The 14,247-nt window shown below is 40.5% G+C and overlaps 1 protein-coding gene across 4 annotated transcripts in view; it reads left to right on the forward strand.

Moving 5' to 3' along the window:
* SLC10A7 (solute carrier family 10 member 7) overlaps positions 1-14,247 on the forward strand; it is a 164,771-nt gene that overhangs the window by 36,301 nt on the left and 114,223 nt on the right. For all 4 annotated transcript variants that reach the window (XM_072336442.1, XM_072336443.1, XM_072336444.1 and 1 more), the window contains exon 5: positions 10,779-10,817. In XM_072336442.1, coding sequence (XP_072192543.1) covers positions 10,779-10,817 — 39 coding nt within the window. The remainder of the gene's footprint in view (positions 1-10,778; positions 10,818-14,247) is intronic.

Raw genomic sequence — 14,247 nt, forward strand, 5'->3', positions numbered from 1 at the left:
GAGTCACCATGTATCTTATCTATGAAATGTAACATAAAAATGCATACGTTGTATGTATGAGAATTAAAATTCTGAAGAACAGTTTTGTGTTTTTGTAGTTCATGATGTACTGCTGTGGTTAGCCGAGCAGTTGTGAAATCAAGCCCATGACCCAGACTTGATGGATGCTGGAGTGTTTCTCCTTGCACTTCAGGAAGACCAACTGCCCCCCTGGCCCTTTGGATTAGAGGGCATAGCAGGTCTTGTAGATAATGGGACCAACTCGCTGATTAGAATTTAAAGGTGTTTTGGGTGTGCTTCAAAAGGAAAGAAGTGGTAAATATCAATAGTGCAGTTAGCTTTGTTCTCTGAAAAAGATTTGGAGCTTCAGTTAGTACTGATGTACTGCTGAACTCTTTGGGCAATAGTTTGAGACAAACAGTTTCTAAAGATGCACTTCCCCCCCTCATTTTCTGTTCACTGTATATGCGTGTAACTATTTCTAGTTATATGATCTGTGAATTTATATGACGGAGGTATCTGAGCGCCATTTCAAACGCTGCTGTTGCACATGTACAGATGTTTTCTTCTTTCTTTTTACCTCCAGGTAGTAGCTATAATGCTAATCTCTTCCATAATGTATTCTGCTTTTCTTTCCCTTCTCTTTGCACCTCTGCCACAGTATTGTAGCACGCATTGCTTTGGCCTCAGAAAAGGGGAATTTCCTGTACCGTGCAGCACTGATTTACAGTAAAGCCTATCCTTGCACTATGTTTTAATAAACAAACAGACTTCCTTGTGATATAGCCAGACATTTGTTGATGAGATGAAAATCTGCATATCTTTTAACTGGACCACTTTACAGAGCGTACCTCCTTTAGATTAATGTTTTATTTCTCAGCTCCTGGCATTGCGCCAGCAATAGCGAAGCTGTTACAGTGGCTGTGGTGGCATGGACTTGAATAACAATGCCCTTCTGAGCTGGTTGGGATGGCATAGCAGTTAAAATGTCTGGTTCTGCTTCTGACGGCCCAGAAAGCAGTATGACAGTGGGATATTTATAGAAGGGTACTGGTGCAGGCACAGCCTTGCAGTTAATGCAAAGGGCACCTTTTAAAAAGTGGCCTTGTGCTTTCATTTCACTTCAGCAGGGAAGTAATACTCTTTGGAGTTGTGGGATGCATTGTTTAACTAGACCTCTAATCGTGTTATGGATGATGTGTCTCCAGGAGAATCAGGGGACAGGACCTTTAAGTGTTTTTATCACAGCTTAAGATCTCAGAAAATGTGAACTTAAAGAAAAGTATGTTTGGGAGGTTGTTGCTGCTCTGTATTCTTTTGAGGATACCTTCTACAGGATTTTTTAATTTATTTTAGGGGTACTTACAGTTATGAAATGCTTGACCAGAAGAGAGGATCAGGGTGGCAGAGTTGCCTGTATACCATCGTTTAACTGAGCTTTCTTTATTAAATCATTGTTCAGCAGTCTGTTTGTTCTGGTGGGAGAGCCAGTGTCTTCACTGCTAAGGTAGTAAGCCTCAAGTCACTAACAAATACAGGTTATTAATAAGGTTTATGGGAAACCTTCGTACCAAAGTAACTTGTGTGGTACATTCTGGTCCTCATTCAGATGCCAAATGTATGGCTGCTAAGGCTTGTACGTTACAGTACCTAGGTAGAAGGGAGAAGCTACCTTCTGTGTCTTGGTGTTCAAGAGGATTGTGGAAATGGGCTTTCCATTTGGGCACAAATTCATGCAACAGGTTTGGCTGTATGACTGTTACAGCACAGTTGCATGAAGTTTGTGGGGGAGGAAGTCAGATGCTGGAACATGGAGATTGCAGAGAGCTACATACATTTATATTCAGTGTGAGAAAGAGCGCTGTTACAAGGTTGACATCTTTAAACTACTGCTTGTTTAAATGTTTACACTGGCACTGGGCAGCAAACCTAGTATTTGCATTTAGAATTCTTAAGTACAAGAGGAAAAAACCCACAAAACCTCCTCTGTTGATTCATTCCTTATAGATATTCATCTTGCTTCCTGCTGAGGTGCTAGGGATGTAGGACCTCATGGTGGAAGGTGCTCTGTCTTATGTGTGTTGTTGCGGGTGTACTGCAGCTGGTGAGAAGGCTGACCTTTTGGGTAGCTTGAAGGGCTTGACTGCTGGTCAAAGATGCTCTTAGGCAGCAGTAAAGGGAGAGTACTGGTGGTGGTCTCCACTGGCAGCCCTTCTGGTTGCCATAAGGAAATGGGCCATGGTTGTTAGATGAAATCTCTGTTTGCCTTAACCTCCTTAAGAAATGTGCATGAAGTTAGAAAAAGGCTGTGTTTCTGGATAGGGCCTGGAGAGGTCTTTTTTCCTGGCAGGCATTGTTAACAGCACGCCAGTTTTGTGTGCTACGCAGCCATGTAAGCATCTGGTGCAGATGGAGCTGTGGCATATTAGGAGAAAGCAAAGAAACTGCGGTACAAAGCTCAGTGCTGTATGGCAGGGTAGCATGGGCCAGTCAGGCAGAGTGCACTCCATGCCTCACGATGCATCTCTTCTGTATCTGAGGAGACCACAGCTTGGCCCTTTCAGCTGGGAGATGGACATTCTGACTTGCGACAGGGGTTCTCTCCTGCCTTTGTTTGTGGGATCTATCTCCTGCTGATTATGAAGGCTTTCATGTTCATTTTATTTGGATATACAAACCAACTGAAGTAAAATGATCTGGCCGTCTAGCGCAGCATTGCTTTCTAGTCATTGCTCAATGTGGATTTCCTGTTACTAATCTATCGATAGTGTTAAGTATGAGTGGAAATTTGCAGACTGATGCGCAAGTGTTCCTGTGGTCTGAATGCTCAGTTTTTACTATTTGCATTGTTAGCAATTCAATTCTGGTTTTATTCTCTGGAGGAAAAAAACAAACAAACAAACAAAACAACAAAAAACCTGTGGTGTATGTACTACTGTACTGCACTGGCTTTTAGTTCTCTTCTTGTATTGCCTCCAAACAGTAAATAACGTACCGCCCATCCAGAACTCCCTTATGGTGTGCAAACTGCTCACAAGGGAGAGAAGTTACCATTTGTTGATGTAAAGAAAGAAAGTGGGATGGTTTTCTTTCATTCTCTCCATATTGCTGAAACTATCGGTGAAAGAGAGAAATCTTCAGTGGGGTAGCAAATACGCTGTGGAGTGTGATTAGGGGCCGGCCTTTTGACATCCTTTTGATGGATGGTTTTGTATTTATAAATATTATTACTAGCAGGCTGTGATGGTTATGAGGGACTACAGAAGCAGGGGAGCAAAAGGCTGATTTTCAACAGAAAGAACTGGACTAGGAGCAGGCAGCAGGCAATAAGTCCCTGCCAGCACAGCCCCCAGCTTGTTTCCATGTGCTGCTTTAGCCTGGTTGAAGCAGCACAAACTCGCATTCAGGTGATGGCAACCTCTGCCAGCATGGAGCAACCTGGCAGCGTGCACCTCTTCATGGCGGTAGCTCAGTGAGGTATTTTAGGGGCCATCATTCTCTGCATGATATTTCCCTGCTGAGAAGGGAACAAACAGCATATTGGTTATTCTGTTTTCATTTTCTGGTGCCATCGCAGCATCATTTCCATAAAACTGATGGTTATCGAACATTGTTGAAATAAAGAAATGCTTTCATATTGTCAGCACTGATCTAAAGGCAGCTTGGGGATTAGGTGATATCTTTTTCACAGAAAACAAATGTGTTGGACCATAGGGAACATAGCAGTGGATAAAAAGATAATCCCCTCCACATCTTTGTGAGTTTCTCTCTGTTTCTGTTATTTGTTCGGAGTTTGTTTTGGTGTTTTTGCCTTTAGAGGGTAACATTGTGCAGTTCCACTCCTCCCATAAAATACACAAGTAATGCGGTACTTTCAAAGAAACTTCTCAAACATCAGTTCATGTTTTTGTAATTTAATTATCATCTACGTCTGTTTCGTTCCCTCCACCCCCTGGTGAAATAACTTTGGGTACCATATATACAGCACACGGGCCAAACTCACATGTAAGGTGCATGCTAAAACTTCTGTTCAATATGAATTCAATATTGTATGCGTACATCTTCAGGGCTCAATATGTTTCTGGGAGGTTATGCTGCATTGTTAGAAAGGCTCATGCCTTGCCTGTGAGCAGGCAGTTGTGTGAGCAGAGATCTGGTTGAACAGTTAACACTACCTCTTTTATTTTTGCCTTGCCGTGGTAGGATTTTTATATGCATTTTAACAGTTATTTAGAGTCCCCACGTGCTTAGAAAAGAATCTGAATATATGTGCCATTTTAAAGCTGCATCATAACAAGGTTATTCCATCAATACGGTAGAATGACTGGGAGCTGCAGTTGGAACAATATGTAAAAATACAGCTTGTAAAAGATTTCCTTTATTAACTGTCATCATCCACAGAATATATGTTCAAATAAACGTTGTGTAATAACTAAATTTGAGATTAATAGGCCCCTTAAGAAACAGCGAAGTCATTCAGGATAGTCAGTGAAAAATAGCCTGTAAGACTGTAACATGCACATATTGTCCTGCTTACATGCTCTCTCTGGTGTCATTCCCATTTATCACTGTCGGCAGGCTCTGTTCTCATTAAAACACTCTTGCACAAAAGCAACTTAATTTTCTTAAGAGAAGAGGACACCTGATTCAATTTAGTGCTCAAAATCGCGATCTTGAATATATATATTTTTTCCCATCTGAGCTCAGATGAATAGTTATGAACAGCAACACAGATTAAACCTTATTAGGTATATTTATATTCTGTTTGCAGTAACAGTGCTGTGGCAAATACCTTTCTACAGAGCTGTAACATCTTGTTAATGGGAACAGCAGTTAAGACATGGACTGCAGTAACACTCACATGAGATTTTATTTTTAAATAGGAGATTGAAGGAGTTGTTTAAAGGGACTCAGCCGTCTCATTCAAGCTACTTCAGACGTCCTGCCTTCTTCCTCCACCTTCTCGAACTACACTGATCTCTTTGGGTAGATACAATTTCCTTTTCTGTCCTGTTTGCTCAAATAATTTTCATGACTGTCTTCAGCCTTATCTTTTTTTCCCCTATTGTTTTCCTCTGCCAAATACAAGACATGGATCTCTTAAATTTGGCATTAATAACATGGGCACTATGTTATACTAACACATCACATTTTCTGCCCTCTACTTTGTAATCCTGCAGTACTATTATTCAGGCTCTTCACTTTCTCCAAATTTTTTCCACCCTTGTATTTTTTTCTTTTGTTTTGCTTTTCTCCTTCATTGTGCCATGCATGTTAAATAAGATATTTAGCCTTACACATGGTTCTTGAATTGTATATCCCTTTAGTGCATGACTGAAAATAAGGCTTCAGCTGCAGGTAATTGCTGACCTATATGGAGCAGCACTGTATGATGGCCAGACTACTTTCTACAGAGATATTTTGAGTCCTTTTAGTTCCATTACTTTGCATTTGCAGCCTTGTCCCTGAAGTGACCTCTCCATCAAGAGGGGACAGTTTGGGGCCACACTGGTCCTAGCATGCATGGTACATGCTGTGGAGTGCCTAGGCATTGCCTTGGGGTAAGCACAATTGGGAAGGTTACCTCCCTAAAGACTGCCAAATGACACTCAGGACACATTTAAATGTATTTGTGTGTGTATTCAGTTAAAAAAAAAATAAAAAATGGAACTATGGTTGAGTTGTGCATAACCATTTCATTAGAATCTTGACAAGGATGGTAAAATGACATTGTTTTTTGGCGCAGGCATTCCTAATATTACCAATATGTCATTGCCATTATTAGGAAACATTATTAGGAAAAGATGCCTGTTCTAATCAATTCCAGGTCAGAATCACAGAATTATCAAGGTTGGAAAAGACCTAAAAGATCATCCAGTCCAACCATCACCAATACTTCCCAGCTAAATCATATCCCTCAACACAGCATCCAAATGTTTCTTGAACACCCCCATGGTCGGTGACTCCATCACCTCTCTGGGCAGTGCATTCCAGTGCCTGACTACCCTTTCCAAGAAGTAATATTTCCTAATGTCCAGCCTGAATCTCCCCTGGCGCAGCTTGAAACCATTCCCTCTAGTTCTATCACTGTCTACATGAGAGAAAAGGCCAACCCCCAGCTCACCACAACCTCCCTTCAGGAAGTTATAGAGAGCTATAAGGTCTCCCCTGAGCCTCCTCTTCTCCAGGCTGAACAATCCCAGCTCCCTCAGCCGCTCCTCATGAGGCCTGTGTTCCAGACCCCTCACCAGCTTTATTGCCCTCCTCTGAACATGTTCCAGGGCCTCAATGTCTTTCTTGCAGTGAGAGACCAAAACTGGACACAGTACTCGAGGTGCGGCGTCACCAGTGCTGAGTACAGGGGGACAATTACCTCCCTGTTCCTGCTAGTAACACTGTTTTTGATGCAAGCCAGGATGCCGTTGGCCTTCTTGGCCACCCGGGCACACTGTCGGCTCATGTTCAGCCGAGCATCAATCAGTACCCCCAGGTCCATTTCCTCCACACAGTCCTCCAGCCACTCCACCCCAAGCCTATAGTGCTGCCTGGGGTTGTTGTGGCCGAAGTGTAGGACTCAGCATTTGGTCTTGTTGAACCTCATTCCGCTGGCTTCAGCCCAGCTCTCCAGCCTATCCAGATCCCTCTGTAGGGCCTCGCTACACCCAGGCAGATTCACACTCCCAGCCAATTTGGTAGCAGTTTTACTATTCCCCCTCCAAGCTCCACAATGAATCGAGAAATGTATCATTTCATGGTCACTCTGTCCAAGGCAGCTCCCAACCTCCACATCTCCCACCAGACCTTCCCTGTTGGCGAACAGCAGGTCTAGTGGGGTAGTTCCTCTCGTGGGCTCTCTGACCGGCTGCATCAGGAAGGCATCCTCTATGCACTCCAAAAACCTCCTAGGTTAGCTTGATACCAAAATAAAATGAAATGGAACAGAGTCTAGAATGTATTCTGTATTTCATTCTGTCAAAACCTTGGTGTGCTTGTTTGATTTTTCTGCTGTGTCACATGTGCTTGAATGCTGCATGTGCTTGCTGTGGCATTTGGGTACCCACCTGTGGGGAATTGTTCAGCCTCTTGGTTACAGCTCAGCTTTTTCCTTAAGTCTGTTTTTTTCACTAACCTTTGTAGCTGCAAGGACTGTCTTTGTCTCTCACTGTTACAAAACGTAGAGTTTTCTGTACGTATATTTCAGGATGTGGTGGGAGATGAAGGGGTGAAGCTTTGCACTACAGTCAGGTATGGGAAGAAGAAAGTTTCTGCCAAATAGTGTTAATAGGTTTCCTTCAGAGGTAGGCTGGTTCCTTGAAATACCAGCCAGTGGGAGAATTCCCTCCAGCCTAGTGCCATACTGTTGGCTGAAATTGTGCCTGTTTAATGTTAAGTGAATTTGTTGTTTAGTGGAACTAGGGCTTACTATTTTAAACATTTTTCTGTACCAGTCCTTTTAAGGGTGCTGGCAGTGACTTTCAGTCTCTGTTGTTTCCAAGTTGGTGTAAACCTGAAGAACTGGTCTGGTTATTACCCAGCTTTTGAATGTGATGTGACCTTGCATTTCAGTATGGCTATGAGTTTACCTTTTGAAAGGATCTTACCGTGGATTTTATACATAACTCTCCCCTCATATTAATGGCATTTGCAATATATGGTTTCAAACATATGCAGATCTGAACTTGGAGTATTATAAGGGCATCTAAATGCTTTTGTGTTTTATGATCTCATTTGGGCTGACTGCTATCTGGTATCTGTTACGGCACAAATGGAGTGAGTATTAAAGAAAAAAAAAGAAGTTGTACAATAGTAGTGACTAATAAATGTTTTGAATAGAAAATGAAGAGACTCTGTATCACATATCAGCGCTGATGTTTGTTTGTTCCGTGCCTCTAAGGATCTCAGAGTGCTTTTTAAGCATTGAATTAATTTTGACAATGCCCTGTGAGGTATGTAGGCAATATTATCCCTATTGATAGAAAGGAGTTGGAAGCACAAGGTGTTTAAATTCTACAAGGTTGCGCTGCTTGGTACGTTTAATTACAAACTGGAGCAGAGATTCAGTTTATTAGCAGTTTGTTTAATGCTAAACCAGAATAGCAAATATGAACCTTTGGTTCGCAGGTGTGAGAAAAATCTACTTCTAAGTTTATTCTGCAAGAAAAAAAGTTTCTGAAGAGAAGTGCAGATATAGTAGTTGGCATATAGTTGGTACTCCCTGAGGCGAGTCATCTGAATATAGCTTCATTTGTGCTCTTACTGATTTATTTTTTTTCCCCTTCCATTTGCCTATAATGAGTGTTTAATCATTGGTTATGGACAATTCCTGACACTTTGGAGAAAGGAATTAAAAATTGCTAACTAATTACCCCTGGGCCAGTCACGAATTATGACTTTTGCACATGACTGGCTGAATACTTGAAGCATTAAATGTGTCTAAGATTGTTGCCTCAGTACCTGTGATGTGCTTGAGAGTAACGAGAGAAAGTATGTACTACTGGTACCATTTAGTACCTCTTTACCATCTTTCTAGGCACAGTTTTTCCTGGAATTAAAGCATAGTTTTAGTGCGTGAGGGGAGTGAAATGAATAAATAGCATGTCTATGGATGGCTCTCAAAGCCAGACTGGCAGCCAGGCTGGGGCTGGCTGGGGCCAGGTGCAGGTCTCCCGGGGCATATTGGTTCTTGCTATCGGCTGCCCCATTCTTTGTGGATTGTCAAATATGCAGCCAAAAGGTTCAGGGCTGTCCCAGTTAATGCTTCTTGCATCAGGGGATACAGAACAGAAGGCTCACCTGCGCTGTTGGCAGAGCCTGGCCCCAATCCAACTTCTTACATGGCTGGGCATTTCTGAGATGCCGGGCTAAGCTTAGCGTATCAGAGAGGAAGGATTACTTTCCTGGGTCTCCATCCATGTTACATAGACTTTTCCAGATGTCTTTCAGAGGGTGACTGATGCAGCTCTTTGTGGTCCGGCAGCAAGGTAGCTGGTGCTCTGTACTCCCTGTGCTCATATGGAGGTGGGGACCGGTGTGTTTCCTCCCAGCCTTCTGCTGCTGTCCTGGAGCCCAGATGCTTCTCTTTCAGATCCAGCAGTTGATTTTACCTATCTTTGTACAGCTGGGTTTTATCAGACTGGATTTTTTTTACTATTGCTTTTAGTCGTAGCTCTCTTACAGTGCCTATTGTCAGTATATTACCAGAGACCTGTGAGGTACTGAAAATGATCCCATGCAGAGGGGTCATGTGCATGGTGTAACATGTCTCTCTTGCCACATGAAAATATCAGCTGTGTACAGCTTCAAATGCAAGGTGATACTCCAGATTTAATTCACACTTGTTGAGGAACTGTTTTAAGTAATACTCTCGCTTTCAGCTGTGATCTCTGGCAAGCGAAGCTGTTTGGACTTGTGCCTCTGTTTTACGTTCAAAAAAGGAATGCTGATGAGGGAAAGGTGTTAAAATGTGTTAGCATAGTTTACAACTGTCAACTTTAATGTTTTATTTAGCTGGATCTATTCAGATGCTCCCTCCGCAACATGAAGTGCCATATGCCATTGTCCCTGTTAGTAAGCAAGTCAGCAAAGGTTTCCCAGGCTGCATTTGTTTTTGTATTTGGGCCACTGAGGAGCTGCGGTCCAGTGCCATCTTTTATTGATAGGGCCAGCAGAGGAGGAATCTAATGAAATTATCAAAGCTTTGAATTAATTATGAACTTGAATAAGAAAGCTAAGCTCTCTAGAGCCAAGGATCTCATTACCCATTCATTTTCATTGCATCCTCTTATGGAGCAGAAGGCAGGTTCAGCTACAGCTCTTACCCTGAATTTGGACTTTATTCAAACTTGCTAAACTCACTAGCATCCACTTGTTATTAATCTGTGTCTGAAAACGTCCAGGCTGATTAATTTGACTCTGCTCTAAATCTTCATGTAAACGGTAGATTTCCCTCCTCCCTTGTCTCTTTGCTGTGTGGCTTTTCATCATCAGACTGGCTGCCATACAAGAGTTTGTTCTTTCTTGGTAATTGAGGGAAGCTTTTCAAGACTCAGCTTTTAACGTCCTGGAATTTCTGGGGTTAATGTTAAGAAATAATTCTGCTACCTTACATTTCCTGGATCTTTAGGTAAGCACAAAGGCTTCAAAAGACATTCTCAAAGTTACTTATTTTCATTAAATAGGGTACGGAGTAAAAAGTGGTGGTTTGATATTTTGGCCTCAGATGAACGGGGAGGTTTTGGATTTCTTGCTTCTTTTGTTTTGTTTGCTTTTCTTGCTCCTATTGGGAATTTGTTGGTCAAACTATAGAAACATCTGTCAATACTTTATTACGATGAGCAATTACCTAATTAATTTTCTATTTTAAAAGCTGTTAAAAGTCTATGAAAGTAGTCTTCAAGTTAAATCAGATTATATTTATTTTAATTAGTAGGAAAATATTCAAAAATATTCCAGACAAATCAGTGCCAAATCAATGAAACTAATCTTCTGTGTGACATCCTTAGTTCTTCTGGATATTCCATGTAAATTTACCAGCAAATATATACATATTTTCTCTTCCTGCTTTTGTCCATTGCAGCATATTTTTATGAATGCATGGATTAGAACCTATCGGTCTTTATAAGTTAAAGGCCATTGGCAGATTTTAAGTGGTGGCTACTTACTTCTCTGTGTGCTTGTTTGTTTGGAGAATCAAACAGCTGAGTGAGAGGGAAAAACATTTTATCTCTGTATGAGAGTTATTTTACCATTGGTGATATATATATTTTTTCTCTCTTCAGGCAGCTGCTATATTTAATTCTGCTTTTGGAAGCTTTTTGGTAAGTAATGCAGTATTTATAAATGCTTGAATAATGTTATTAACAATGTCGTTGATGTGTTTGTATTGTTAACATGAGCAGTGATGGAACCGTGTGCTTCGTGTAGGAAAAATGTGAATAATTCAATTTAGTTCACCATGTTATTAAATACAGATACTACAATTTCTTTTCTTTTTGTTAAACTCTTGAGAAAACTTGTGAATAAATTGTCTCTAATCATGGTAAATTAATAATGTGTAAACACATCTTAATTTTCTGCTTAATGTGTTAACTGAATCTATTATTATGCAGATGTTTCAAACATGGGCATCAATATATTGATTTTTCTAATAAGGCCCATCAAATACTCATTATTTTCTATCAAGAGGCCATGGATTTTGAAAGGAAAACATGACCCAGCTGATCAGAAAGTAGATGCTAATTTACTCAGTGACATGTCATTTGTTTAGCATATTTCACTGTCAGTGAAGCCACTCTGCGTCTCTGAGGAGCACACTAAAATAGGTGGATATGGGAAAGCAATCAGTCAGTCCCTCTGGAAATACAATTGGTTCTGTACAAAGCTAAAGCAGGATTCAGCGCTGTGAAGAGCACTATATAGGCATATTTATGAAGAAAAGAAGGATAGATTTCTTTTATTGATAAAATGTTTAGGAGACATTAATGAATAGTAAATAGAAATTATTTTACATGTAGACAAACTACTGAAGCTGCTTGATTTATTTGGGCAGCTAATACTTGCATTTGTTCCCTGTTACTAACACATGTGCCATGTTTAAAGACGGTGTTTTCATTTCCAATTTTCTGTTCCCAGAAAGAGGATTCAGTTCAAATTAGGAAATCAAAATCAACACTTCAGGAACAAAATAACTCACTTTATGCGTATTTTCATATGGAGGGCTAGAGTTAAGGTGTTCAGATGTGTAAAGATATGCTGCCAACAGAGCAAGTTGTGCTCCAGGCTGCTGTTTTTTTGGTGGGGGGTGGATTGGCAGTTGCCAAATAATTGTTTTTCCTGTCATGTCTTCCTCTAATGAGAAGAAAGTAGTTTCTGCCTCAAATTGCAAAGTCCTGGTGTTTCAAGTCTTTGTGTGCGCCTGGCATCTTCCCTAGTGGCTTGGCACAAGCTTCAGTTTCTTTGCTGTCCCTGGGCTTCAGTTCAGGAGGTTTCCTAGAATACCCAAAGGCATCAGTTCAGCTGTCATTAGGAGAATGGCTTTTGACTTCAAATAAGAATTTAGGCCTCAGAGCATCTGACTGTGATGCTGGATCTTGGTGTTGTAGCAGTATATACAAATTTTAATTTCTAGACATTCTGTTTGTAACTCTTTGAAGAGATGCAACTTAAAGAATCCAAGCTAGTTCATGTGGTCATGTAATATCCTGATTTTGAGCTAAGTTCTGTGGAGTGAACACTGGGAAGTTCTATTTATCTCTGTATAATACATATTTTTCACATTTTATTCACTTCAGATTTTGTATGTACATGTAGTAAACTTTATTTTTAAATATTTCCTGGAAAGGCTTTAGCAAAAACATTAAAGAATAGCCAAAATCAAGTCTCAGTAGAAGCTAGCTTCTTTTTTGATCACCCATCCTCAAAATAATGTTAGATAATGTTAAGGAAAGTGGCCACTGTTAAGTCGTAAGTGCATACATTTAGATTGTTACTGCAGTACCCTCATTTGAAATTATGATTATGTAGGGGCATGTGTGTGTGCGTATTTGTGTGTGTGTGTGTATATATATATATATGTAGGACAGAAAACAAATCACTTAACGTTTTGATCTGACCAACTTTTCCAGTACTGATATTGATAGGATGAAACTTGTGACTGAAAATACAGTAGTGCTAGTAGGACTGTTACAAGAAGCCAGAGGTGTTCACCAATTTCACAGCACTGCAGTCTACTTGGCCTTTAATTGAGTGGCTCCTGAATGTCACGAGGTGTAATTAATTACTTTTTCACTAAGCATACATGAGATGCATTGAATGTCTGAAATAAAAACTCTTGTGTCAGTTATGTAAGTAAGTGGTCTGTTGCTGAGAAGATGGTGGGAGTCTGTGGTAGTATTTTTTGGAAATCCCTCAGTTTGTATCAGCGCTTATGTTATGGGCTTAGCTATAAGTAGAGATCATTTCTCATGCATCTTTGCTTCATAGCGCATGTAAATGTGCTTTTTTCTTATTATGTGCATAGATAGCCGCATTTAAATACCTTTGTGACCATAACCATGGGTCCTAGAAATGGTTCTGAAGTACCTGACCACTAGCAAGATTCCCTTTTTTGTCTTTTCCTGCCCTTTGTTACTCTTGCTGTCTGTAGCACCTTGGCAGATGACTTGCATGTAGCCCTGAGAAAGTCAGGAGGATGGTGTGTTATTTTCTGTCCTTAGACTCTATCCTGTGGGGCCAGAGCCAGGGTATGATGGTGTAAAGCAAGCTAACTTAAAAGGGCTGGAAGATGGGCTGTGCTTTCTTTTGAACTAGTAAATGGTCCTTGAGAAGTGAAATTAAAATAAAAGGTGAATCAAAATGTCTGCAGGAAAAGTATCATCTTAATGTGATACCAAGGTGAGCTTATGTGGACATAAAAGAACATGTTGTGATATGGAAGATATTGGACTGCCAAACATGTCTTAATGGACAGAAATTGTCTCAGATTAAGTAGCTGGAGGTGTTATCACCAGTAAGGAGATTGGAAATAAAGTGCCAAACTACAGCAAAGTAATCCCCGTTGAACTCCGAAACCTCCTTTTCTGTAAATATGCAGGCAAAAAATGTATGGGATGATAGTGCACATATTTACATTTTGTTTAATAATGTCCCAGGTCTAATTAAAACACAGTATTTTAAAGAACTAATTGTTAAAGAGAAGTGTTTTTATGTCGCTGGGTTGGTAATAACTAACGATAGATGAATTCAATTTACATAAATTTCAGCCAAGAGAATATTTAAAATCATACCACAGAGGATTGCTTGGAGTTGGGTAGTTAATATCATTATCTCCTCCCTTCACTTAAGCAGTTTGGTTTACAATAATTGTGGAACTTAATAAGTGATTTCAGTTTTTCCTCTTAATGAGATTTTAATAAAATCGGATAGCAGTTGGCTAATACTGGGTGATTGCTTGCTTATCAGTAAGGCTGCTACTGTAGACATAGAGCATGCAAAATACATAGCAGGATCTGCCAAGTTTAAAAGCACCAAGGAAGCTGCTTCCACTTGCAGGAGGGAATACTTTTGTCCCTAAAGATTAAAGAAATTGACTGAAACATTAATAATGGGTCTGCCAAGAATCTTAACATTGGATGCATTGCTGTGCTTCTTAACTGTAACGCAGTGGAAAACATAGGTGATAGCAGAGCTGTAAGATCCCCAGCTGTAATGAGCAAGGATTTGCCCAAACTCAACAGCAGTGGGCACAGA

This window comes from Excalfactoria chinensis, chromosome 4 (assembly GCF_039878825.1).
Source record: "Excalfactoria chinensis isolate bCotChi1 chromosome 4, bCotChi1.hap2, whole genome shotgun sequence".
NCBI classification, from domain to species: domain Eukaryota; kingdom Metazoa; phylum Chordata; class Aves; order Galliformes; family Phasianidae; genus Excalfactoria; species Excalfactoria chinensis.